The sequence below is a fragment of the Camellia sinensis genome, chromosome 10, assembly GCF_055761805.1.
Source record: "Camellia sinensis isolate YWXY chromosome 10, ASM5576180v1, whole genome shotgun sequence".
In the NCBI taxonomy this organism is placed as follows: domain Eukaryota; kingdom Viridiplantae; phylum Streptophyta; class Magnoliopsida; order Ericales; family Theaceae; genus Camellia; species Camellia sinensis.
The window spans coordinates 127485232-127510983 of NC_138970.1; the positions used below are offsets into that span (position 1 = coordinate 127485232).

At 34.6% G+C, this 25752-nt stretch overlaps 1 protein-coding gene across 9 annotated transcripts; it reads right to left on the reverse strand.

Moving 5' to 3' along the window:
• Nucleotides 1-4545: 4545 nt before the first annotated feature.
• Nucleotides 4546-25352, reverse strand: UTR7 (UDP-N-acetylglucosamine (UAA) transporter family). Of its 9 annotated transcripts, none has more exons than XM_082892244.1 (9): nt 25117-25352; nt 24513-24695; nt 12732-12837; nt 12378-12623; nt 11039-11149; nt 10777-10935; nt 5539-5682; nt 5248-5438; nt 4546-4960 (listed from the first exon to the last, which is right to left on the reverse strand). In XM_082892244.1, the coding sequence occupies exons 2-8, from the start codon at nt 24554-24556 to the stop codon at nt 5274-5276; spliced, it is 975 nt and encodes a 324-aa protein (XP_082748370.1). In that variant the 5' UTR covers nt 24557-24695; nt 25117-25352; the 3' UTR covers nt 4546-4960; nt 5248-5273. The 9 variants fall into 9 exon arrangements, with proteins under 9 accessions (XP_082748370.1, XP_028112669.2, XP_028112668.2 ...); XM_028256868.2 differs by lacking the exon at nt 25117-25352 and adding an exon at nt 24815-25106; XM_028256867.2 differs by lacking the exon at nt 4546-4960 and having other exon boundaries at nt 4983-5438.
• Between the last annotated feature and the right edge of the window lie 400 nt (nt 25353-25752).

Here is a 25752-nt window from a genome sequence, read left to right on the forward strand (position 1 = left end):
CATATCATTTGCATGGTTACAACTATCACTGTTGCTTCACTTGGCTATAATCTATTCACATCAACATTTGATTAAAACCTTTTTCATGGGTTAATGCTGGCCCCCTTGGGGATAACGAGGCTATCCCCTGTTATGCTTCGTATCATTTACACGAGGCTATCCTCACATATTACCTGTTACATTGCATTGTAAATCATGAATTTTCAAGAAACAAAAAAAATAAAAATAAAAAATAGCTTCGTGAGGCATGTAAGTCCAGTTTTCAATTGCATTTTGAGCATGTCATTTGCATTTTTGTCCCTAAATTATGCTGGTTTGATTCCTTGCAAAGGGATACATAAGCAACCTTCGGGTTCAACCAACTATATTTGTATCTTGTTTGTTTGCCCAAGTTTTATGGCCTTGTCAAACAGGTCGTCTTCGGACTTTAACATTCACTCACATCAAGAAATGACTTCAAGTTCTGTCAAAGAAGGGGCAACTGTAGACACTCCATTTTGACCGACTCTAAGACTTGGGCGCTTTCTTTTGATTAGCTGATGATGAAAACAAGAATGTGTTTCTCATATAATTCTCAATAAGAAATATGGAATTTGAGCTCTGCTCCTAAACCTAAGTTTGTTTTGGCCAAGTGTTTAAGTCTCGTTCAAAATTAGCTTTCGAAACTATCTTTTCGCGCTTTGTTCCGAATATTTTCATAGTGTTCCAAGGCTCATTTTTAAACTTCAAAATAAGGCATTTTCTCAGGAAATCGAGCAAAGAACAGTGCGGAAATATGAGGAAAAGATGATAATTCTATCAAAAAATCCTATTTCGTGCAAAATAGTCAGGCCATGGCCAATATTTCTAGTCGGCCGGCCAATTAATTTGCCGGTCAGCCAAGGAATTGGCAGGTCGGCTAATTTTCCCAGGAGTAGGGTAGTTTCAGCAAAATTCTTGTTGAAAACATGTGGGCCATGCCATTACAAATGTTTTGTTGATACATGCATGCACGAGGTGCACCTATTCATCCTCTATTATCATCCTTTGGCCTCTATTGTCAAAAGGGTGTTTGTGTTTTACCCAAAAGAGAGCATCCATTTCACTCACCCTTGTCGTTATATCATCCATGTCTCTCACCTTGTCACCCACCTCCTTGACTTTGCCTTCCCTCATTGTCTAAATAGACGGTAAGAATGTATCAAGATTGAATAAAAAATTTAGGAGAAGAGAATGAATTAAGAGAAGAGATATAGAGAGAAAAAGAGGGTTGCCCAAGTTTTGAAACAAAACTTCCATATACACTGATATTCCATCTTCCATACATCAAAACAATCCCAAAAAATTATGTTATAGCCAAATTCAAGAGCTTTGATTCAAAAGAGAGTGAGTGTCATCAAAAGAGAGAAAAACAGAGAGTTGTATAACTCCCTCCACACACACTGTTAAACAACCCAAAAACTTCATTCCAATAACAATTTTGAATTTTCCAAACTAAGAATTGAGAACACACTTTCTAAACTTAAGGGTAATCAAAAGAAAGTTTAGAAATCAAATCCTTTCTTAGAATGTAAATTTTGCACACATTTTATTTTCTTTTACTTTCTTGCATTTTCTTTCTTAGATTTCTTTTCTTACTTCAATTTCATGTTATAAACTTGTTGTAAGCTAACTAGAAGTGGTTAGTTGAGCCCATCTGGAAGAGGAGATGCATGAATTCTCTAACGGCATCCCTCAGCAGCACAATAGGCTGCCACTCTGGCTTTCTTGTTTTTGTCCCTAACTATCTTGAAACCAGTCTGCACTACATAGTCCCTCAATCTAGCTCTAAAGCTATGCACATCTGGAAAAATCATTCCCTTTTCCAGTACAACTTCTCCTTCTTGATTCAAATATGGCTCTTTCCCACTTTAAGCACTATCAAATTGATTGCCTGGATACCTCATCTCTTCATCATCCATCCAGTCTACTTAACCAGCAAATTCATCATCACTACTAGAATATCTTACTTCATCATCACCAGATTGGTAATCACTAAGTCCATCATCTTCATTAGACTCTTCATTATCCTCATCACTCAAACTGACAGTGCCATTTAATTCATGTTGACCATCAACACTTGCATTCCAATCCCTATCCTCATCACTAAACCCATACACATTGTCCTCACGGTACTCTTCATCTACCTCTATAGTATGCACTCCATGAACTCCACCATTTCCATCTCCACCATTGTTATCTCCAACATCATTTCTACCTTCACCATCTTCCTTTCCAATACAATATGCAATATCTACATATAAGTTAATTGTTTTACTCCTACATTGCACATAAAACATATCCAACACATCAAGATCATTTTCTATTAATCTCTTATTCTCAGTACCAGGCATATCATAATGCAATGTGATAGCTATTGCTTCACTACAATCAATGTGAGAGAGGACTGTTTCAGTCACATCCTTCAAGGCATCAATGTAGCAATACATATTTGGGTCCACATCATATATTCTGCCCACTTTATCTTTGTAGTTGATGATTAAATCAAAATAAAGGAATGCAGCCATATTATGATCATAATGAGTAACAATTAGTTATAAAAACACTACTCCATTCAACAATTACTCATCCAAATGTAACAAAATTGAACTAATATCAGGTTACATCTAAGAAAATTCATAAGTAGCGGAAATAAAAGAAGAAAGCCCCAACTTCATAATAGAAAGAAATAAAAGCCCCAAATTTTGCAAATAAACCAAAATCCCTAATTTTCAGTATTTCTTATGAGATCAAGAAAAGAAAACTATTTCTAACAATAAATTAACAATTAGAAGATATATAATTGAAAAAAAAAAAAAAAACACTAAATTATAGTATTTCTAACAGAAAATTAACAAAAATTAACAAAAACTTTAAACCCATACAATCAAAAAATTACAACACCCCAAAATTTAACAAAAGTCCTAAATTGCACTAAGAGCATCCACACCAACCTCTTTAAATTTTTAGCCAAATTAGAGCTTAAAAAACTATTTTGCTATTTTAGCTAGTCACCCACTGCATTAAACTCTCTATTCTAACTCAATCCTATTAAAATATTATTTTGTTATTGCACTTTTTATTCTTTCCTTTTTTATTAAATTGATAAGCAACAGCCAAATAATTCCTATATTAAAACAAATAAATAAATAAAAATTGTCGTTGACCGATTGACCGACCGGACTTCCAAGCAGACTTTCGGTAACACACAACCCCACTTCTTGTAGCAATAAACAGTTGATCGCTTCATCAGAGGAGGTACTGTAGCATTGGCAAAATGAATGAAGGGTATAGCAACACTGATGGATCACATATTTACAGCATTGGCTCTCTACAATAGCGTCAAAGCCATTGTAAAGAGGCTGATGCTGATGCTGTTATACTAATATTTAACAAATCCCTATTTATGAATGAAAAAAATTTGGACAAAACATAAAAACCTTAAATGTATATTTTCGAATCAAATCCTTTAGACATACATTTCATAAACCAAACCTATACAACCAGAAATTTCGTAAAAATGAAGAAAAGCCAAACATAATCATAAATCCTAAACTCAAAATTATCATAATCGAAGTATAAAAAGTTCATAGTCTTACCTGAAAGCCCTAAAACAACTTGTCACCAATCAATCTCTATTACATTTTGTCCTAGCAATGGTGATCGAACCAAATCCAAGAAATTCTTCGTCGTTTCTTCACTTCGATCACTCTTCTTCCAAGTTTCGCCTCTCTCTCTCTCTTCTTTCTCTCAAAAATTCAACTATATTTTGGAATAGACAGTGATTTAGGGATTTAGGCTAGAAAGGGTATTGTTGTCTTTTCGTCCTTAAAAGCAAGGGTAATAAGGTCATTTAGTATATGCAACTAATGTCGTTTGTGCCAATTTGACAGGATGGGAGAATCTGGAGAATTTCAGGTAGAGTAGAGGAGATTTATGTAATTATTCAAACCACATAAGAAGTCTCTGTATTTGTCAGAAATCTCAAGGGAGGTGAGTGTAATTTACCCTAATTAAAAATATGTGAAGCTAATTAGTACAAATATTTTATTTTGAGACTAGATAGATTTTAAATTTTGTATATAAGACCTAACGATAAGTGCGCCAATTTATTTGCATCTGTAGAAACGACATTTGCCATTTCAGTATTGGATTAATTCAGCCCATGATGATGAGAATGAAGCCATTTTTCGGTCTCTGGTCATTGTGGATTACAAGTCATTTCTGTTCCACATTCTTGTCACTCCCACTACTCTTCTTCCTTAAATTTTAGTAACCATTGGCTAATAAAAATAATTTTTTAAAAAATAATAATAAAAGAAGTTAAATCATAAATCTATTTTCTTATGTTTTAGGACAATAGATCAAAGCTTTATTTTGTTTAGGGTAGAAAGGATAATACCACTCCAAAAGAGCACAATACCCTTCTATTATTCTTCAAAATCTTATATATATTCAATGTATAGATCTTGTTTGAAAGATCTAACAAAGACAAATCCAAAAAATATCAAAGTTTATAAACACAGATTTGCAGAATCAACTTTGACATTTTAAATTTCAATAAATTTAAAAAACGAAAAGGACAGATCCACGAAAGTAATTGTCGCGACATGTTTGCATCTAACACCAAATAAATTACATCCACATATACTTACCACTTCAACAAATTACACTTTGGGCTAATTTGCTCATGGGTGAGTTTCCAACCTATTTTCCCAAAGGAGTAAAAAAAAAATTAAAAAAATACCTCCAAAAAAAGCTAAAACATATTTGAATAGTGAATATATCTCCTATCACATCACGTTTGTTGTTTACACTGCTATTCTGATACCATACCAAAGTTGAAAATAAATGCTCATGTCGAAATAGCAGCAGCCCTGTTCCCAGCGTAATTCAAAGCAAAAAATTGCCTTCAAGCGCCCCGAAAGTAGCCAAAGGTTCCCTAGGAATAGAAGTTTCCGATATGAAATATGAAATAAGGGTCTTATATGAAAAACACAACAATGGAGAAGGTTGAGTGTTTGTTTTGGTACAAATATCAAAACCCTCTCTCTCTCTCTCTCTCTCTCTCTCTATATATATATATATATATATTTATCAACTTCTTTAACATGCAACCGAAGTTGTGTCTAAAGTATGAGGAACCACAAACATATCATTGTCAATGATGAATGATACAATCAAGGTAATTGCTAAAAAATTATAACTTAAAAAGTAATCAGTAACCACCTCTTACAGCCTCCATTAATGATATTTTATTTACGATGTGACTCCACATCAGACATTAGCTTCGGTGGCTTGTTCCTCCTTTGCTGATATTTGGCGTATGAATACCACACACCGCCAGCTGTGTTGATAATTAATCCAGTCACATTCAAAGCATGTACTTCCACCCCTCCCAACAAGAAAAAACCAAGAGTCTGAGGACACCAAAATAAATCATCATTGTGAAGTTCAAGTAAAATACAAAGGCACTGATGAGAAAGAAAAAATGCCAGTTAAAGGATTCTTCATACATACCGTAGACCCAACCCCCTTAAGGACCCCAACGATGGTTGTCGTTAAAGCCGAGTTCACTATTGTACATAAGAACATCGTGTAGTTGAGAACTATGCCCATCACCAATGAAAGAAGAACAATCACCAAAAATGATAATGAAGAACTCTGTCCATCAAAAGTAACAAGTGAATTCATGTTAAGAACATAGTATGCAAAATAACACTAAAATGAGAGCAGGATGTCCCAAATGAAGTGAGAGAGAATATATATGCACCCAACAGCCTCTGTATAAACAATGATAGGGAGATATAAAAATTTAAAAAAAAAAAAAACCTTAATTGTTGTCTAAAAGTGACCAGACACTAATTATTGCAAACTAGAAATGTCAAATGCCACATCATGTAGAAAGAAACCAACCGTTATGTCCTTGTTTCTACTTTTCTGTATGTAAACAATCTGGGTGTTCCTATTGCATGACGTGTGCATATTTTCATACTTTGAATGCTTGGAATTAAATTGAATACCTTTGCTATGTGAAACACTTGGAAACATGTTTTGATAATCCTTTAATGTGAGTAAGCACGCTCGTAGAAGCTCAAGTACCACAATTTATAGAATAGGGCAACCTTAACATTATAGCCCAATTTCTGTCTAGGATTGATTTTGTTATGTGACTAGAATATGACAGTTCTGAGGCTAGCATGTCGAATAGTTGGAAGAAAGCTAGTAAGTTCTTTCTTCTTTTTTCATAATTGAGGAAAGCTTTAGGCCAGGGCTACGAATCATAACAGTAACAATGATAAGGCTGCATTGTGCATAGGATTTTTGAGGCTGAAAATGAGGTAACAAAAGAGTATAAAATGTTACAAAGAATCACTTATTTTGGAGTTACAAAGAAATAAACAAGAATGGAGTACTCACACTTCGGACCCTCCCACATGGTCAATCTTTTTTTAGCAGTTTCCCCAATCTTAGCTCTCCTCTTTCTATTTTATTCATACAATAAACTTTTATTACCTATAGCTGTTGGAACAGGGGCAGTTGAAGAAAGCCATCTCAGGACAAGAACACTTATTTTGGGAACTGTTTTAGTGTTTGGGCAAGCTTTCTTCTTATTTCCTGTTGACGGCAAAGCCTGGTTCTCTGGGAACTATGGTAGGATGTGGTTCAATCATGATGAGAATGAACTGAGCTTTCAAAGATACACTGACCGTAGGTATCTGACTATCAGATACTGACAGTCGTCTATGTGTGTTGCATACTCGACCTAGCAATCTTGGACAACGGTTTTGATAAACTGTCACCCTGAACTGTGCAGCATCAACGACAATGTCGATTCAAGGGGAGGAGAATGTCATGAGCTGCGAGTTTGACTTGGTATCTTGCTTGTGACTCTTGGGGTGGCCAATAATGGTTTTGACACAAGGACAGAGCCATTGGGGCAGCTCATGTATTGCCCATGCAGGCCGAGCAGGGCTTAAGGCAATGGACAGCACCAACAGGCAAGCCACAGCACCAGCGGATGGGGTGGCAAACAGCATCAGCACACTCACCAGCACCCTGCGCACTGCAGTGCCCAGGCAGCAGCCCACACTTGGGGGCACACTGGCCCAGCTTCTGGGGCAGTGTTACGACATCTTTGTCATATGGTTTGGAGGGTCAAACCATGAGATGTCCTGTTTCCAATTCTTGAAAATGGCAATTTTTGTGAAATTTTTGAAAAATCGTTATGTTTTCTCCTGGCAATCGGCAAATGACTCAGAATGCCATATTAAGGGGATATGGTGTACTATCCATCTGCCTCCCTGCCCAAATTGGGCCTAAAAGGGGCAGGCCTTGGCCATCCACGGGAGGTTGTTGAGGGTCTCCATTGGGAATTGGGATCCCCATGGACGGTGCTATCAAGGCCAGGGTGTTGGACAGAGGTTTGGATGTGCATTCGCTATACCCCGAGCGCTTTTCTCTTGGGAAAAATTCATCTAAATCCGAATGGGCTATCAAGGTGCCAACTCATGGCTAGTGGTTTGGATCTGACCTTGCCTATGTCTTGTAGTCCAGGATATGTGATACTGAGCAGCCGCACTATCGCAACTTGTAGGCAATCGATGATCGCATGAAACCTTCTCTTGTGTTGAGCATCATGAGCTTGGTGTGCGGATTGGTGTAATGCTTCTTGCAGACAATGGATTGACATGTTGACTTACTCTAGCGTCACGTTCGTGCAATGCTGTGGGCACACAAGTGACCTTAGTGTTGTATGGGGGCCAGGACCAAGGATGACCCAGTGGCTGGCTGTTCAAGGTGCGCAACAAGGACCTCATATGCAATGGAAGCTTGTCAGCTAAGTTAGGGGTTTATGCTAACACATGGTTGAGCAACATGAGACTTAGCTGTGGGAAACATTTCCAATAGACAATAAGTTGCAGAGTTGTGCAGCAAGGATCGTCTTGACAACATTGGACCCTTCGGTGAGGATCATGCTCATGGTCAAGCTTGGTCCAATGAAGCAACATGTTGCTGTATAGATGTGCGGGACTTCCTTTGGGGGAATTGTTCTTACCAAAAAAGTTTGGGCCTGCAGATATAAAGACATAAAGATTCAACACTTAGATGGTCAAAAGATTAGGTGGACTTGGATTAGGTGGAGATCAAGAGCCTCACGGGGGAACTTCCGCTGCTAAAAAAAGTCACCCAGTGACAATTGGTAATGCACTATATTTTTCCTCAATTTCCTTCCCTTCCCCCTCCTATCTTCCCTCCTCCTTACTACTTTGAATCTCCCATCTTCTCTGTTAAGATGTGTCTGTGTGTGTGTGTATATATAACACTCTTACAAAGGAGAAGAGCAAGTCAATTATTTGGGCGAGTAGGGATGGACATGGGTCAGGCCTTGCCCATACCACATAATAACACTTGACATAGTTTCCCAAGCCCAGCCCGAGATCGGGCCAATACTTATGCCCAAGCCCATCCAAAAACCAAAAAAAAATAAAAAATCAACGCCCGCCCATATTGCCTATATATTATTTAATATAAATACTTTTTTTCATATTTTAATATAAAAAAATACAATTAATTTAATAGTTTGGGTCACTTTTTAACCTATTGAAGGTTAGTAGTTCAAATTTTATAACCAATTCTTTTACATGACTAGCAATACTACATAATTTATGTTTATAAAAAAATAACAATAATAAAAAAATAAAACCAAAAAAAAAGTAAGTTCAGCAACGTAAAACATACACAAAAATATGTATATTATATCTACAAAAGTATATTTTATACTACAGTTTGTGGGCAGGTCGGGACAGGCTGAGCTTGAAGCACTCTTCCCAAGCCCAGCCCACATTATAATCGGGCTTAAAAAAATTGCCCAGACTGGCCCTACAGGCCTAAATCATAATCCGAAGCCCTTTAAATCATGGGCAGGCTCAACAAACCATCAGGCCCATGTCCACCACTTGGCGAGAGTGATGTTAAGAAACTAAAATGTCTAACAAAAAATACATGTGGACTTCTCCTGTCCAGATTTCTAATGTATTCAAACAAAAGGACCACACTGAAACTCTTCGTAAAGTGTAAGGTTTAAATAATTGAAATTGAAACTGCAGGAACCAAATTGAGACTTCGCTCAAACCAGTGTTATTAAAGGCGATAGGTGCACTAAAGCGCCAAGGTTTCCTAGGGCCTAAGCACAAGGCGAGGCGCGGGCTTCATCGAAGTGAGGCTCATGTTGACGATAAGAAATAATAATTTAATATAAGAAAATAATTCAAGGTTCAACAGTAAAATGTAATATTAAATATTCTAAAACATAAATACCAACAAACACTAATATTTTATTAAAGACAAATAATTCAAGGTTGCACATAAACACGATCATCTACTTCATAAATCATAAACATTTGAAAATAGCGACAAAATCGAAGTATCTTACAAGATAAGCATAGAGAAGGAGAAAAAGATTGAGCAGATGAAAAAGAATAACATGTTAGTCTAGTCGAAGAGAAAGCTCTTTCCAACCAAAGTCTTTGTATAATTAGGGCTCAAAAAGTGTTGGGTTGCAATGTATGTTTAACAGTTTAATCCCTTGTAGCAGCATGTAAACAAAAAAACAAATTAAGTGAAATTAAGGGTAGCAATTGTAATAAACAAACATTTTAAAATTAGCACATAAGTCGTGCGCCTTGAGCCTAAGCCAAAGCGCACGCTTCATGCTCCTTTATCGAGCCTGTTGTACATCACCTGGCCTGAGCTGTTTTGAAGCACAGTGGCTGCGCCTTGACGAGCCTTGGGCCTAGGTGCACCTTTAATAACACTGGCTCAAACCACAAGGACTTACGGTTTAATTTTCCCTTTAGTCAAAATCTTACGATTTACAATTCGATTCGTGATTTGATCTACATGCATAAATCGGTCAACTTACAGGTGAATATATATTTTTTTTTTTGTTGATAGAATCGGTGGTGAATCAAACGATTCAAAATTCAAATCACGATTTAGTTCACATTTTATGACTCATACGATTCTTGATATTGTCAAGTCCGACTAATTCTGACCTTTTACCACAGTTTTTATATGAAAAATGCTAAAATACAACTTCTAAGAGTGTTTAGTGAGAAAAAAAATCAAAAGCTATGCCTGGTTTGTTATTCTTTTGATGATTGAAGAGTTTAATAGGATCAAACTTTATACAATCATACCTGATAGGTTCTTATCCCATTTTTTTATTTTTTCCCTGAGGAAAAAATGTCAAAACACATCTGGCAAAAATTATCTATTGCTATTTTGCTTGAATGAACATGATTTTCTATGATGGTGATATCAAATAAACCTAACAGTTCCACAACTTTTTTTTTAACTTTTTTCTGAACAGTAAATTTCAATTCATGAAACGATTCATGATTTGATAACTATAATTTCCCTAATAGAAATGGCCATTAGTTGGTTTGAGATTGAGAGGATTCATGCACACATAAATTTCACGATTCTAGATGGCTAATTACAAAATTTAATTTGATTCACAATTTTGCTACGCACACCCAAAAAAAAAAAAAAGGAGGAAGAAGAAGAAGAAGAAAAACATGCCTTCCAATTTTTCAATTTCATTGCTTTAATTACAAGAAAACAGTTTCAAGCATTCACAATTTATTGAAGCATTGCGTATTCCTTGCCTAAGCATTAAAAACAAAGATTTCTGCTTTCCAACACATTCAACAACAGTATTAAAACATAGTGAACATAGGTTAAGATCCTGACCTTTGCAAATAACAATGACAAAGAATCTGGAAACTCTCCTGTAGCTATGATAAGAAATACCAGAAATGGTAAAGACAAAAAGCTGTTATAGAACATGATCTCGACTGATGAAAGTCCGTCCTCTGCACCAGACTTCTCCACCAACACAAGGTACATGGTCTGCATATGCAAGCATATCACAAGCTCAAGCAACAAGGCTCCAAAATGATTTTATGAGCACTTGTTATTCACAAATTTCAATAAGAAAAGCCCAAGACCAAACCTGGAAGAAAACAGAAGTAAAGGCCATGCAATATCCAACAAGGTCAAAAGAAAAATCTCCCAGCGCTGCAATCATAACCCCAGCAGCAGTCAATACTACCGAAAGAATTACCTGAAATAAGATAGACATGCAAACAGCCTTATTAATTTAAAAAATAATAAAATAAAAAAACAGGAACAAAAAATCATTGCTGTCTGCCGAACCAATAGTCGTTAAGACATTTTAATAAGATATTTATGAATAAAAAATTATAAACCAAGAAAGAAAGAAAGAAAACAACAAATGAACAATTTTGCATCTCCTACCCACTGAAACAGGATTAATGCACTGTATGTGTGCCCACATGCTGCAAGACTAACAATCATGTTTTTTATCAAGGTTCTAGGCAGTTTGGTGTAGCACTTCTGAATTAATGGCACTTCAAAAGACTCGGAGGAAAATTAAATTTAAGCCCAAACATATTAAGATGATTAGGCACTAGAAACAATATATGAACAAATAAATAAATAAGAAAGTTGACCAAGGTCATAAGGTAAGGTCAAAGGGACAAAATTCTACAAATATGTAATAAATATAACACGATGCTAGAAAATTCATCATTTTTGTTTGGGTGGGGTAAAGTTATTTGCTTACTTGTTCTTTCAAGAAAATATTTCATCCGAACACTTCACAAAAAGAAAGAAATAGAGAAAAAGTTTCATCCGAAGACGTACCAAATCAGTGGAAGCCAAAGAAGATGACCATGCCGGTAATTACTTGACAAGAACATAATTTTAAAAAATCAGAATGATGGACTTTCTTACTTGCTTACATAACCTAGTAGCCACAACAACATAACATGCAGAGACTAAAAATTGCAAATATTATATGCAATGTTTTGATCAAGTCACAGCATCATCTTCAAAATTAAAGTATAATATTCATTAGAACTTTGAATGTGCTATATCCAAAAATTTAGAGGAAAAAGGCCACTCCATATTGCTAATTCTGGTCCTAGTTAATCAAGGGTGCCAGGTGGAGTGAACTTTTACAAACCTACCCCCAGCATACTTTCAATATGGTTCTAGACAACGCCAATATTATTAGCCAACAGAATAGAATATTTATCAATAGCACAAGATGTACAATTTCATGATGGACTTCAAACTATACCAATTTACATTCTGCTGGCAAGAACAATTTATCAATAATAGGAAAGAAAACTATTTGGCAAGAAAAGGGAAAAAAATAGTTGCACAAGCACCATAACATTTGACACTAAAAAATGTTTATGAACTTGTAAACAGAAAGCTCCCCAAGTAATCAATATACATCTTGATTCTTGATGCCACCCACAAACCTGTGTTGAAGGTCTCCCCTTTCCAGAAAAGAACCCAGCAATTAATACAGCAAGCGGTGTAAGTCTTTTTATGGCAATATACATCGGAATATTTACTCCTTTCAAACTTGCTAAAGCAAATGCCACATTTGCATTGTAGAATAATGAAACTAGGATGAGCTTTTTGGCAGTCTCAACATTAACTCCTTTGGCTTTTGTGTATCCCATCACCCGCCCACAATATATAAGCATGGTTGTTGCCAATTGCTGAAATTTCCAAATATAGCAGATGCCAGATAGTATGCCAGTTCATAATCAAAAGCAGCGCTAACATCAGAGAAAGGATAAAGCATTAAATATGTTTCCAACTAATACCTGGAGAGTGAGAAGGGTCATTGAGGATGCATACTGCATGAGAACTGCTTTATTGATGAAAACCATGGCCATTGAAGCAATTCCATATGATAAGGCAGCAAATAAGCTATAAAAGCATAGGCATCAGATCACAATAGAAGCCTCAAAAATTTGATACTAGTCAAAGCAAAGAGGATTATAAAAATGTTGCTTGAGAGCCTGGCCAAGAAAGTAAAGGTTTTCTCATGATGCCAAGATCAATATAACAATTAATTAAGAAAAGGTGAATAAAGGCTGAAAATGTCTTCTAAATGTATACAAAACAAACAACAGGGTTTCCTCATCCTCAAAATACATTATGAACATCAGCATATACATATTTAAACGTACATATTACACATGTATACAAGTATGTGCGCATGCGCATGTGCATCAGTAAATATGACTGTACAAAATATATATAAGCAAGTACAAGTAGATGATGACTAGGGCAATTAAGCCTCTTTGAAAAGAGAAGAGGTATACCAAATCAAATATACTATACATGAATTATGTAGAATGAAACACAAAATCCTTTGCCAACAAGCATAAACATTGTGTTTCATTCCAAATGAAATAAATACATTGAACACGGATTAGTAGAAAAAATTAAGGGCATGTTCCTTTAAGTCCCAATAAGGTCTCAAAACAGCTGACACTAGTTAAAGCAAAATGACGTATACTAAAGATGTTTCTTTAGAGTTTGGGCAATGAAGTAGGAGTCTAGGAGGTTTATTATGATGCCAAGATCCATATAGCAGCAAATCAAAAGAAAACTGAAGGCCAACATGACATTTAAATGTATAAAAAAAGCACTGTTTATCTAGAAAGCAGAAACATGGGACACGTGACACAACATGGACATGACCATGGTTTTAACTTGCGGTATCAGAACATGTAACGATAGCCTAAGAAGCACGGACAGGTGACATGACATGGACACCAATTTTCAAAAAATGCAGCACACAACACGTTGGGGACATGTGCAAAACATAGAATTTTATATATTTATTATGCCATATTTTTTTTTTATTAGCTATGTAATCTATCAAATTTATTAGGGTAAATTACAAATACACCCCCTGAGATTGACTTAAAGTACAGATTGTCCCCTGTGATTTGAAAAATTATAAATATCCCCTTATTAGAATTTTTTATTTAACAGAATTAACTAAAAAAATAAAATTCATAATTGCTCTTCTATACAACAATAAAATTAACTAAATTATTAATCGAAACATATTTCTAAGATCATTAAAAACTTTTAATTAACTTGATGACTTATTAATAAAAGGGGCGATTTGTTATAAAATTAGAAACCTCAGGGGGTGGAATGTAATTTCCATAACCACAGGGGACGATTCGGATTTTAATCAAATCTCGGGGGGTGTATTTGTAATTTACCCAATTTATTAACATTAGGTATGCTATTTTAGAAAAAAATAAAATAAAAAAATTTAATAGTCCTCGACGTGTCCCCAACATGTCTGATCGGTACCTAAATGTTGCACATTTAACCCGCTAATATACACTTTATTAGTCTATTTATTTATATTATTTTATTATTTCGTGTGATTTTGTGTTTGTACATATTTTGTGTGCTTGTATATAAATTGTTGTAAATAATATATTTTACATATCTTATATTAATATTAAATAATAATAAATTAATTATAAATAATAAAAAAAAGAATGATGGCGGCGCCCTTGGCGACACCATCATTAACACTCACACCACCATCCATCACTTCTTCCACTTTAATTATTATTATATATATAAATATTAATTTATTTGTTTTTGCTTTACAGGTTCTATAAAAGGCCAAGCATTCGGCCCGGAATCAGGGAGAGAGTTTAGAGAGCTGGAAGCAAAGCTCCAAGAAGAGAAGAAAAGAGTGGAGAGTGTACAGTGTTTCTTCCACAATTATATGGAACTAACTTCCTTTTCTTAGGGTTGAGATGAAGCTCTAGCCAAGTAATTGGGGTCATTTGTATTTAGTTTTGTAGAATTTTAATTAGTTTGGGTACTGTTGTATAACTTTAGATTTTATGCAAATAATGTTTTTATCAAATTATGTGTTCACAGTTCATGAATACATGTTATACAATTATTTTCACTGCCTGTGTATTAAAATTGTTAGACGAGTCATACCTAGTAAGACGGGTCGTGTATCAACCGTAGTTTAATGGTAGTTTAGTGGTGACAGTCCGTGCTAAGCTAAGATGATTCATGGTGTTCTGGTTTTAAAACACAAATCTTGTTTTTGGTTTATCTCGATCAAGGTATATCTTAGTATCTAATTCAATGATTTTCTACAATCTAAATACAATGACCCCCAATTATAAGGTTAGTAGTGGATTCAAAATCCTAAGATTTTTCTCATTTTATTGAACATCCTTTCCTGTTCAAGCCAAACAAATTAGTCTCTAAATTAGAAACAACTTGTCATAATCTCTGCGGTTTGACATCCGTTCTTAACCACCATACTTCAGAGTAGTGGTTATTACTCGGGTATTTAATTAGTATATTTGGGTGTGCAAATGACCTCTTGAGGGTTTACAGTGAATATACACACAAAATTCAAAATTTCTTTATTTATTTTTTTTTTTTTTTAAATATTCATAGAGATAATTGTTACTTTGAAGTATAGTGGTTGATAACGGATGTCGAACCACAGAGATTATGACAAGTTGCTTCTAATTTAGAGACTAATTTGTTTGGCTTGAACAAGAAAGGATGTGCAATAAAATGAGAAAAATCTTAGGATTTTGAATCCACTACTATCCTTATAATTGGGAGTCATTGTATTTAGATTGTAGAAAATCATTGAATTGGATACTAAGATATACCTTGGTCGAGATACACCAAAAAAAGATATGTGTTTTAAAATCAGAAAGTCACAAATCATCTTAGCTTAGCATGGACCGTCACCACTAAACTACGGTTGATGCACGACCCGTCTTACTAGGTATGACTCGTCTAAACAATTTTAATACACAAGCAGTGAAAACAATTGTATAACATGTATTCATAACCAATGAACACATAATTTAATAAAAAAATTATTTGCATAAAAATCTAAAGTTATGCAACAATATCCAAATCAATTAAAATTCTACAAAACTGGCTAGAACTTCATCTCAACCCTAAGAAAAGGAAGTTAGTTCCACATAATTGTGGAAGAAACACTGTACACTCTCCACTCTTTTCTTCTCTTCTTGGAGCTCTCCTTCTAGCTCTCTGAACTCTCTCCCTAATTCCTGGCCGAATGCTAGGCTTTTATAGAACCTGTATGCAAAAACAAATAAAATAATATTTACATATAATAATAATAATTAAAGTGGAATAAGTGATGGATGGTGGTGTGGGTGTTGATGATGCTGTCGCCAAGTGTGCCGCTATGATTCTTTTTTTCTTTTTTTTTATTTAATATTAATATAAAATATCTAAAATATATTATTTACAACAATTTATATACAAGCACACAAAATATGTACAAATACACAAAATCACACAAAATAATAAATAGACTAATAAAGTGTACATTAGTGGGTTAAATGTGTAACATTCAGGTACCAATCACACCCTCCAACTTACACTTTGCTAGTCCTTAAACAAAGCAAAACTAAAAAGACAATAAAATAAAATTTATCTAGGTCATTTTCGTAGGGAACACGACTACATTAAGCGTATGCAATTAACCTTTGAACCCCTAGATTACCCCTAGTGGACAAATTGTAGTCTTGTGAGGGTTTATAGGGAATATACCCACAAAATTTTAAAAATTAAAAAAAAAAAAAAAAAAAAAAAATAAGAAAATATTCATAGAGATAATATTTAATTTTAATATATTAGCAAAAGAATTATCAGAGTTTAAAATACTAGCAATTAGCAAAAATAATTCATCCATCTCTAAACTCAATGTGTGTGTGTGTGTGTGTGTGTGTGTGTGTGAATTATAGCCAACAAAAATATTATTTAATCTCTTAATGAAAGAAGACTTTAGTTCTATCAAAAGCATGCTTCAACTCAAATTTCACAAATATTGCACTCAACAAATGAATCACTAGATACAGTGCAAATTTGTGTACTCTCAATATATGCGAGTAGAATTAATATAAACAAATCAAAATATCTCGCATATAAGTGATGAAAGACGCTAGTATGAAAGAACACAGTTTCTTCAAAAAGAATACTCAATGCTTTAAAATTACACTAACACCCCTATTTATCATGTCTGTATCTAAATTTTACTAACTCTGGGATCAAATAGGACTTTTATTGGGTAAGTCAAATAGGATTAGGGATAGGTAAGAAAATCGATAAAAATCAGTATCTCCTTTTTTAGTGTAAGAGAAGAATCAAAATTATTATTTAATACTTTGAACATTCTCTTTCTTCAACAATATGTACAGCGTAGACTCCTTTCCATAATCTTACTTCTCTTCTTTTTTTTCTTTTTTTTCTTTGTTTCTTCTCTATCTCCTTCCTTATTAATTCCTCCATTCTTTTGCTCCTGAAAACCGTGGCCAGTTATCACCAAGGTTTTTTTTTTTTTTTTGAATGAAAGGTTTGGCATGTAGCCTCAAATTGGTTTCTAAGGATTTTTGAGTATAGAGAAAGAAATGTTAAAAGTAATGCAAAAATAGCCTAAATCATTTCCCATAATTTAGTACAATTTTTCAACTTTCATGATTTTCAGGGGATGTAAATGCAAAACGATTTCTCAACATTCAACCAAAATGAAAAATATGAGACTGAACAACAAAATAGTGCGCTTCCAAAAGAATAGTTAAGAGTAAATTTAACAACCCTCCAACAAACAAATGGCTCTAAACTCACAAGGGTTAAAAATTTTCCACATTAGTCATCAAGATGTTCAAGTCTAAATCCAAAAATTAATCAAAGAATATTTATGTGGCTATGTGCATGTGCAGATCATCCGAATATGAGTTAAAAAAATTATTTTAATCAAAAGATAGTATAATAAACTAAGATATAATTAAAATGCTAAGGCAACAAAATTAACAATTAATTGCATGAACAATTAAATTTTGTTTAAAAAAAAAAAAAACACAAACACAAACAAAAACAAAAACAAAGGGTATGTTTGGTTTGTGTTTGAGAGATGTGTTTTAGAGATAAAAAGTACGAAAAGTTGTTTGGTTTGGTTTTTTTCAAAAGATGTTTTGGAAAATTATTTTGAGAGAGAATTTTGGAAAAAGTGATTGATTTGATGTGTGTGAGAGAGAGATTTGTTTGGAAAACTTGTTTGGTTTACAAGTTTTGAGAAATTTTTTTGGGAAAATTTGTTTGGTTTGATTACTTTTAAAAACTTATTTGTAGAGAAAATTTCTCAAAATTTTTTCAGAAATACAAACCAAACGAACCCAAAAACTTTTTTTTTTTGAAATTTTGATTTTGATTTTTTTTTTTTTTTTTTGGTTTCAAAACACAACAGAAACTAAAAATAACCAAACCAAACAAAACCAAACCTTGCCTTAAGTCCCATTAAATGGGGTCGGCTGCATAAATCCTTCTTCTCCACTCGACTCTATCCAATGCCATTTCATTAGTCAAATTAAGAAGATTCATATCTCTATTTACTACACTAGTCCACATCAATCTAAGTTCCCCTAACACTACCATCTACCGTCACTCTATCGCATCTCTTCACTACTGCCTTTGTTAGTCTCCGTTGTATATGACCAAACCATCTCAATCTATTCTCTCAACTTATCTTATATTGGTACTACTCCTACCTATTCTCGAATATACTCATTCCTAACTCTGTATTTTCTAGTCTTGCCACACATCCACCTTAGCATCCTCATCTCAGCAACACTCATCTTATCTGCATGTTGTACAACCAAAAATAAAAATAAACAAACAAAAGAGGCACAAACCAAACCTAACCTTTTCCCCCCAACTTAATTGACATTATCCTCAATGGCACATACCACAAAGGACTAACAAGAACAGTGAAAGGGAAGGAAAACACAACAAACAAAATATAAATCACCAAGATGCAGGAGAAAGATGTCTCCAACTAGAAGGAAGCTATACATGAAACAGGGTTAAACATAAACACAAATATACAAAAAATATATATATATATATATAAAAATTTATTTAGTTATTCATTTTTTATTTATTTATTTATTTATTTTATTGGCCTTATCCTTTCCTCATTCGCTTCCTTCTCCTGGCTTTTCCTCTCCCAAAGCAGCGAGCGTTGTGTCTAATTTCACAAAATTCAACGATAGCGGCGCCGTGGATACAGGTGGCCTTGATCTTCTCCTGCTGTGTCCATCTCTTCCTCCTCATTTTTCTTTTCGGTCTCATCCTTTCTTCCTTTGTCGAAGAATCAACCGCCGTATGGTATCTTCAAATTCAACAACTACGGCGCCGACGACACAACTAGCCTCAATCTTCGTTCACTGTTTGTTGTCACCCCTTTTGTTTTTGTCCCCAACCTCTTTTTATACAAGGTAGCAGATGAGAGCAAATAAAAGAGAAAAACGGCAAAGATCAGCCCATTACAAATCAAACTTTTCTTTGCTGATATGGCAATCTCTCGTGCTCTCACCCTTTTCCCCGATCTCAATGAAACTCTAGAGGGGATACATGATATTTATTCTTCAAATATTCCTTGGAGTACCCAAGTCCCTACTCTCAACCCAATATTGTCACTCGACCAACTATTGGTAGCCAAATCTAACATCGATGCTAATGCCCACACATTGAAAATGTGTGTAGAGGCCATGACTGCGGTGTCAAATCTGTCCCACCGATTATAGAGCAGAACAAATGACATGCAATAGCTGAGTGCACAACTTTCTCTTTTTTCAGGGCATGTATCAAGACTCTTGGTGGGAAATCAGCCAGCTGAAGAAACAAAACAAAGAACTGAAGAGACGGGCAACAAACTATGCCAAATCTCTTGCGCACCTGGTGTACCTCCTTCAACGGCCAACAGGGGTAGATCTCCTTCAAAAACCCTGCAAATCCTGAGGCAGGGTCTTTAAAGGCTTCCCTTAAATAAATCCCCTTCTTTTTTCGGTATTTTGAAAAAAAAAAAATTTAATAAAACAAATTATATATATATATATGAAATAAATTTTAAAAAAATAGATAAAAATGAAAACACATTCCAAGACGGTTTAGGGCATCAAACTGATCTTCCCTTAAGGAACCGTCTCAGACCAAATTTCTTTGGTCCTACTCAGCAATTACCTACTAAGGTTAACCCTTTTCATTTGCCTTGGTGAAGGTAGCTGTAGACCCTTACAAGGTTTTCCATTTTCCATTCTGACCAAATTACAAGTGAACCTTCCACATCTATAACAGCAAACAAGCCTTTTAGCTCTACGTTTAATGGTAATAGCCTTATAATTGGAAGTCATTGTATTTAGATTGTAGAAAATCATTGAATTGGATACTAAGATGTACCTTGGTCGAGATACACCAAAAAAAGATAGCGTGTCCCTAGCATGTCCCTAGTGTGTCCTTGGCATGTCCCAACATGTCCGCAGCGTGTCTGGTGCGTGTCCGTGTCCAACACATGTCGAACACCTATATGTTACCTCCGGAGAAGTGTCCGTGCTTCATAGACAATAATAGTCACAGTGTAACTGTATGAGAAGTATTGAGTAATACGTATCTAAAATCGGGTGACGCAACTGTGAATTTTTTTGAATCATCGTCGTCTAAACTCCATGATATGTATGTTTATACTATTTATCTTAATTGGTCATACTATAATCAATGTTGTGACATGTACAAATATGTTTTTCTTATTGTACTAATAGAAAAGTTCATGTTAATAAAAGAAAAAAAAATGGACCTATTGGGGCATGAAATATATCCATTTTAGTCACAAGACATCAATTAGTTTTCACCAAAATTTGAAGTTTAAAAGTTCAATATTTCAATTTTTACATCCAATGTAACATTTTTTAAACTACTTTGATGCCTCTATAAAGGCTACTATGCATTTCAAAGATTTACATTGTCTTTGGAACACTAGAATGGAAATAAGTGGGAATGGGATGAGAGTGGGAATAGAATACAAGGTTGAATACAATGCTCATTCTCATTCCACTGTATGGTTGTCAACATGAAATAATGTATTACAGGATGTCCACAAATTTGATTACCTAGGGTAGATCAATGATGGTACATTAAATTAAACACTTGTCGATCAACGATGGTGTTGGTGCTTGTGGTAGTAACGGTATGAGAGTGGTAGTGGTGGTTGTGGCAATAATTGAAATTTTTTTTTTTTTAGTTTGGAGATGTATCGAATGCTTTTTGAATACTTCATGTCACGTATCCCAACTATTATGAAATTGATATTAAAATATTTCTAGCATAGCAATAGAGTTTAATTGTTCGCATAAATACAAGAATAGTTTTTCAATACTTAGCTTACTTTTTTGAAAACAATAAAATATCATGATTGCTAACATCGGATTTCAACACTTAAAAAACAAGTAAACTTGCATACAACACTTGAGCATATAACAATAAGTGTAAAATGGAAAACAATATAAATAGTGCAGCATTAATATTGAATTTTTTTTTGTTCTTTTTTGTAAAATCTACTAAAAAAAAGTACAATTGACTAGTGGCTCTTAAACTAAATAATGATTTCTCATAATTCATTGAGCTTATGTATAATACAATACTAAAAATTATATTTTGTTTATGAGCGTATTTTAGGCGTAACCAATTCTTAATTTTTTTGTCTTTGCATTTCTTCATTTCCATATCCCGTATTTGTAGCCATACTTCCTAGGTGGAAACAGTGGTGGTGGTGGTGGCACCACGACAATAGGGTGGTGCCAATCATAGTAGTGGTAGGGATGATAATTGAATCACCAAGCCCACTGACCAGCCTAAACCGAACTGCACCACCTAATTTTGGACAATTTCAAAGTATAATAATGGGTTCGATCGGTCTTCTCATGCCTCACCCAACCATTACCGGTTAGGCAGCAATTTCTATAGTTTTAAAACTAAACCCAACCGAAATATATTTTTATAAATTTATTTGGTGGCAACAACAACCGTGGTAGTGGTAGTGGCAACGGAGATAGCGGTAGAAGTAGTGGTGGTGACCAACAAATGGAGGGCCAACAAACACTAGGCGATTCCATCATTGAATTGAATGTCTGTTAATAGGTATTGATCACTGAACACTTCATCACAAGGGGGTTGCAGGAGGGCAGCGTCCCCTTGCCTGAGGGAGGGGGTTTAGCGACATGTCCCCAACCTGAATTTTGAAGTAAGGGTGTTTTGGTATTTCCACACTCATGTCTAGTTATCCTAATTTTTATGTATTTATAGTTGAGGGATAGATGGCTATCTTGTATCTTGTAATTGTCTGATCATAGTGAAAACTATAGCAACGATCAACATAGCCCTTGGTTTTGGGTGAACCACATAAATCATTTTGTTCAGTGTGTGTTCTTTGATTTTGTTGTTTTCTATTTTTTTTGTTCTTGTTTGTGTTTCACATCTTATCAATCTTGCTTGGGTGTATCAATTCCTAGCACGAGGGGCATTTATTCTAGCGTACCAAATGCAGCATTAAATCCCACACAAATCAGCGAAGAAACATGAGTACCTAGGGCTATAAAACAAACCATGTTACTCTAGTTCAACTCATTTAAAACTCATTCAAGATTAGCTAGTTATATAAACATGCCAAGCTTGAATACAATTTGAACCTCATTAATTTTCTGAGCTCATCTCAAACTCGGCTATATTTACTTTAAGTCAATATAAAAAAATGACATGTTTGGTAACATTTATATTTAAAATTTTCTGTATATATTTACAGAATTTTGAAAATTGTAAACAAAAACTCGTTTGGTTTCTATTTTCGTTTTCAAAAAATTATAAACACAAAAAGGTCGGTTTCAGTTGTTTAAAAAATTTTCATTTCTTCCTCTTTTGTTTTTTTTTTTTTTTTTAAATAACCAGGTGCCCAGACCAACTTACGCGCACCTGATCCCAAGGCCTTGAAGTTAACAAGCAAACAAACCTCTACTGGCCACAAGGTTTGGGATGTTTGGCTTTCGTGGGATTCGACCGTGCGACCTCTTGGGTGGTAAGCCCTTTGGTTGCCTCTCCTCCCACCTTTTTTGACCTCCACCCATTATTTATCACTACCAGCTACCATCGCCGATGATCTCCTTCGCCAAGCACCTCCGGCCACCACCTTTTGTTGAAAACCACCTTAGGCGGCCAACCAACCACCATATCTGACCATTAGCAATCACTTTTCAGCCATCACTTCATATGGCCAAGCACCACCTCCGGCCACTATCTCTAACTGTTGACAACTACCTCTTTTCACTTGTTTTCAAAACAAAATTTTAAAATACTTGTGTACCAAACATGTTTTTTGTTTTTGTTTTTACCAAAATAAACATAAACATGTTTAGTGTTTTCTGTAAACTGAAATTAGTAAACCGTAAATATTGCCAAATGGCACCTAAGCTACTTGAGCTTTGCTCGTGGTCGGCACAATATAAGCTCATTTGATGTCGACTAGAAAGATAAATAACCAAGATTTAACACATTTTATAAGCTTATTAAATTTTCAAACTGAATTTGAACAACCTACTATTCGACTCGACTCTACTCTACTCGGCATTGTTTATAACCTACTACTCGACTTGACTCAACTAGACTCAGCTTGTTTATTACCTTAAGAGTATCAAGCATAACATATAAGCCTGATGCATTGTGTACTACGCAGTACACACCATCAGTCCCACATCGTTAAACTAAAAGAGAAGGTATTCCAACTGCTTTAAAATGCCCATGCATTACCTCTAAGAGTGGATCGATTGGTGGGCCCTATGTGCCACTTTGATAGTTATTAAACATTAAAAGCAATTAAGTTTTTTTTATTATGGTCAGTATGTACCAAAACTAGGCTGTGCCTAAAGCAAATTTGCACTCCCACATCTATACTAGGGTGTATATTTGTCTCAAAAACCCAATCCGAACTAGTAGATTTACTATGACATAGATGATTTTTAAAACCATGGACACAACACATACAAGCCAACAGGGCAATTATCAAAAAATGTGAGACACGACTTGTGAGGGACAAGCAAAATATATAATTTTATATGTTCTTTATATGTCATACATATACATGTATATTTCATTCAAAGTTAATAAAATTTACAATCGAACTCGAATTTTTAAAGTTTAAAGGGGGATTAATAGGTTTAAAGTTGCATTAAATCCTAAGTTATTTATGGGAAAATTATTAAATACTCTTTGAGTACCATGTGGCATTGCCTACGTGGTACTCCCAGCAAATGAAAACCACAACACACACACACACACACTAAGTTAGCCATCTTTTGTCTACCAACTACCTAACAAAGGTGAGTCGCCATGTCCCATCCATAACAAAAATTTGCTTCATGATTGGTTGGAGCACCACGTAGGCATTACCACATGATGCTCCTGGACTACTGAATAATTATCCTATTTTATTCAAACTTATAATTTATTTTATTTGTATTTAAGCGATGGACATGTTTGGATGTGTTCAATACATGTCCCACAAGTATCCGACAGTTTCGATGTCATGTTGCAACATAAACATGAGTTTGTTCAGTACAAAGGATGAAATTAAAGTACAGAAACAAGGAAGCCCCCATTGACAATAATGGCACTGTCAATCAAAGTATTCATATGGAAAGGGGAAAAAAAAGGGGAAAAAAAAAAACCTGAAATATGAACTCATCTCAGCAGTATCCACGCAAATATCCATGGTTGAATCAAGAGTTTCCTTCGAAATTAAAAATCACTCTTTCAACAACAACAATTCCCCAAACAAACAACCCCAAATTCACATCATGGAATCAGATTAGAGCCCAGAATTACAAACCCAATTGGTAATACAGAAATTCCTGCCAATTTAAACAAAAACAATAACAAATCATTTAATTACACAAAGCACCTCAAACTCAAATCAACAAAGCAATACGAAAACATTAGTTCAAATCAATGAACAAATCTAACAAATTACCTGATAATGACTAAAATTACATAAAATCTTAGACAAATCGGATCGAATGCCAATTATGCATGTGTGTGAAGAAATTACATAAAAATAAGGGTTGAAGAAAGTAATTAGAGCAGTTTCTTGGATCAAGAGAAAGAGGGTTTTGGGAAATTGAAAGACAGCGATATGCGTAAAAGAAGTGTAGTGAAGAAGTGTGGTGAGTGTGAGTCTTTCTCACATAATATAAAATTGATGAGCTGCATATGTAAATATATACTGTAATAATAAAAAAATAACATGTAAACAGCAAGTGAATGAGACTCCACCATGAGGACTGTCGTGTTTTGGAGACAGCTGTGGCTGTGAGAGAGAGAGAGAGAAGCCATCGCAATCACAGGCGGAGGCTTGGGCTGCTTTGTTGGTAACTGACCGACCAATGGGGTTGAATTTTTGCATAGATGAAGGTTTCATTTCAACAATTAACAACTACTGTTTTGTTTTTTTTTTTTTTTTTTTTTTTTGTTTTTTTTTTGAAGTTACTCGTGATGGTGCAGGTGGAAACGTAAACAATCCAGCCTGTTTAGAATTTTTAAAGGGCTCGTGCCAGCATAGGAAGGTCAAGTTTGGCGATTTTAAAATAATTCATATTTTTATTTTTTTATTTTTTTATTTTTTTATTTTTTTTTATTGCATCATTTTTTTATTTTTTTATATATTTTTTCGTAAAAAGATAAAAAGTACACTTATTTAGATTATTCTAAACAATTCTTAAATTTTTTATTTAATAAATAATCTTATACTGATGCAAGATATTTAATTATTTATTTAATAAAAAATTTAAGGTTTACAATATTTTCCTTTTTAAAGTAGTAGCATATCCGTGTTTGTGTAATTTGGCTTGGCCTGGCTTGGCCCACTTGGGCTTGGGTTTAGGTAGGTTCACTATCAGGATGTGCTGGCTT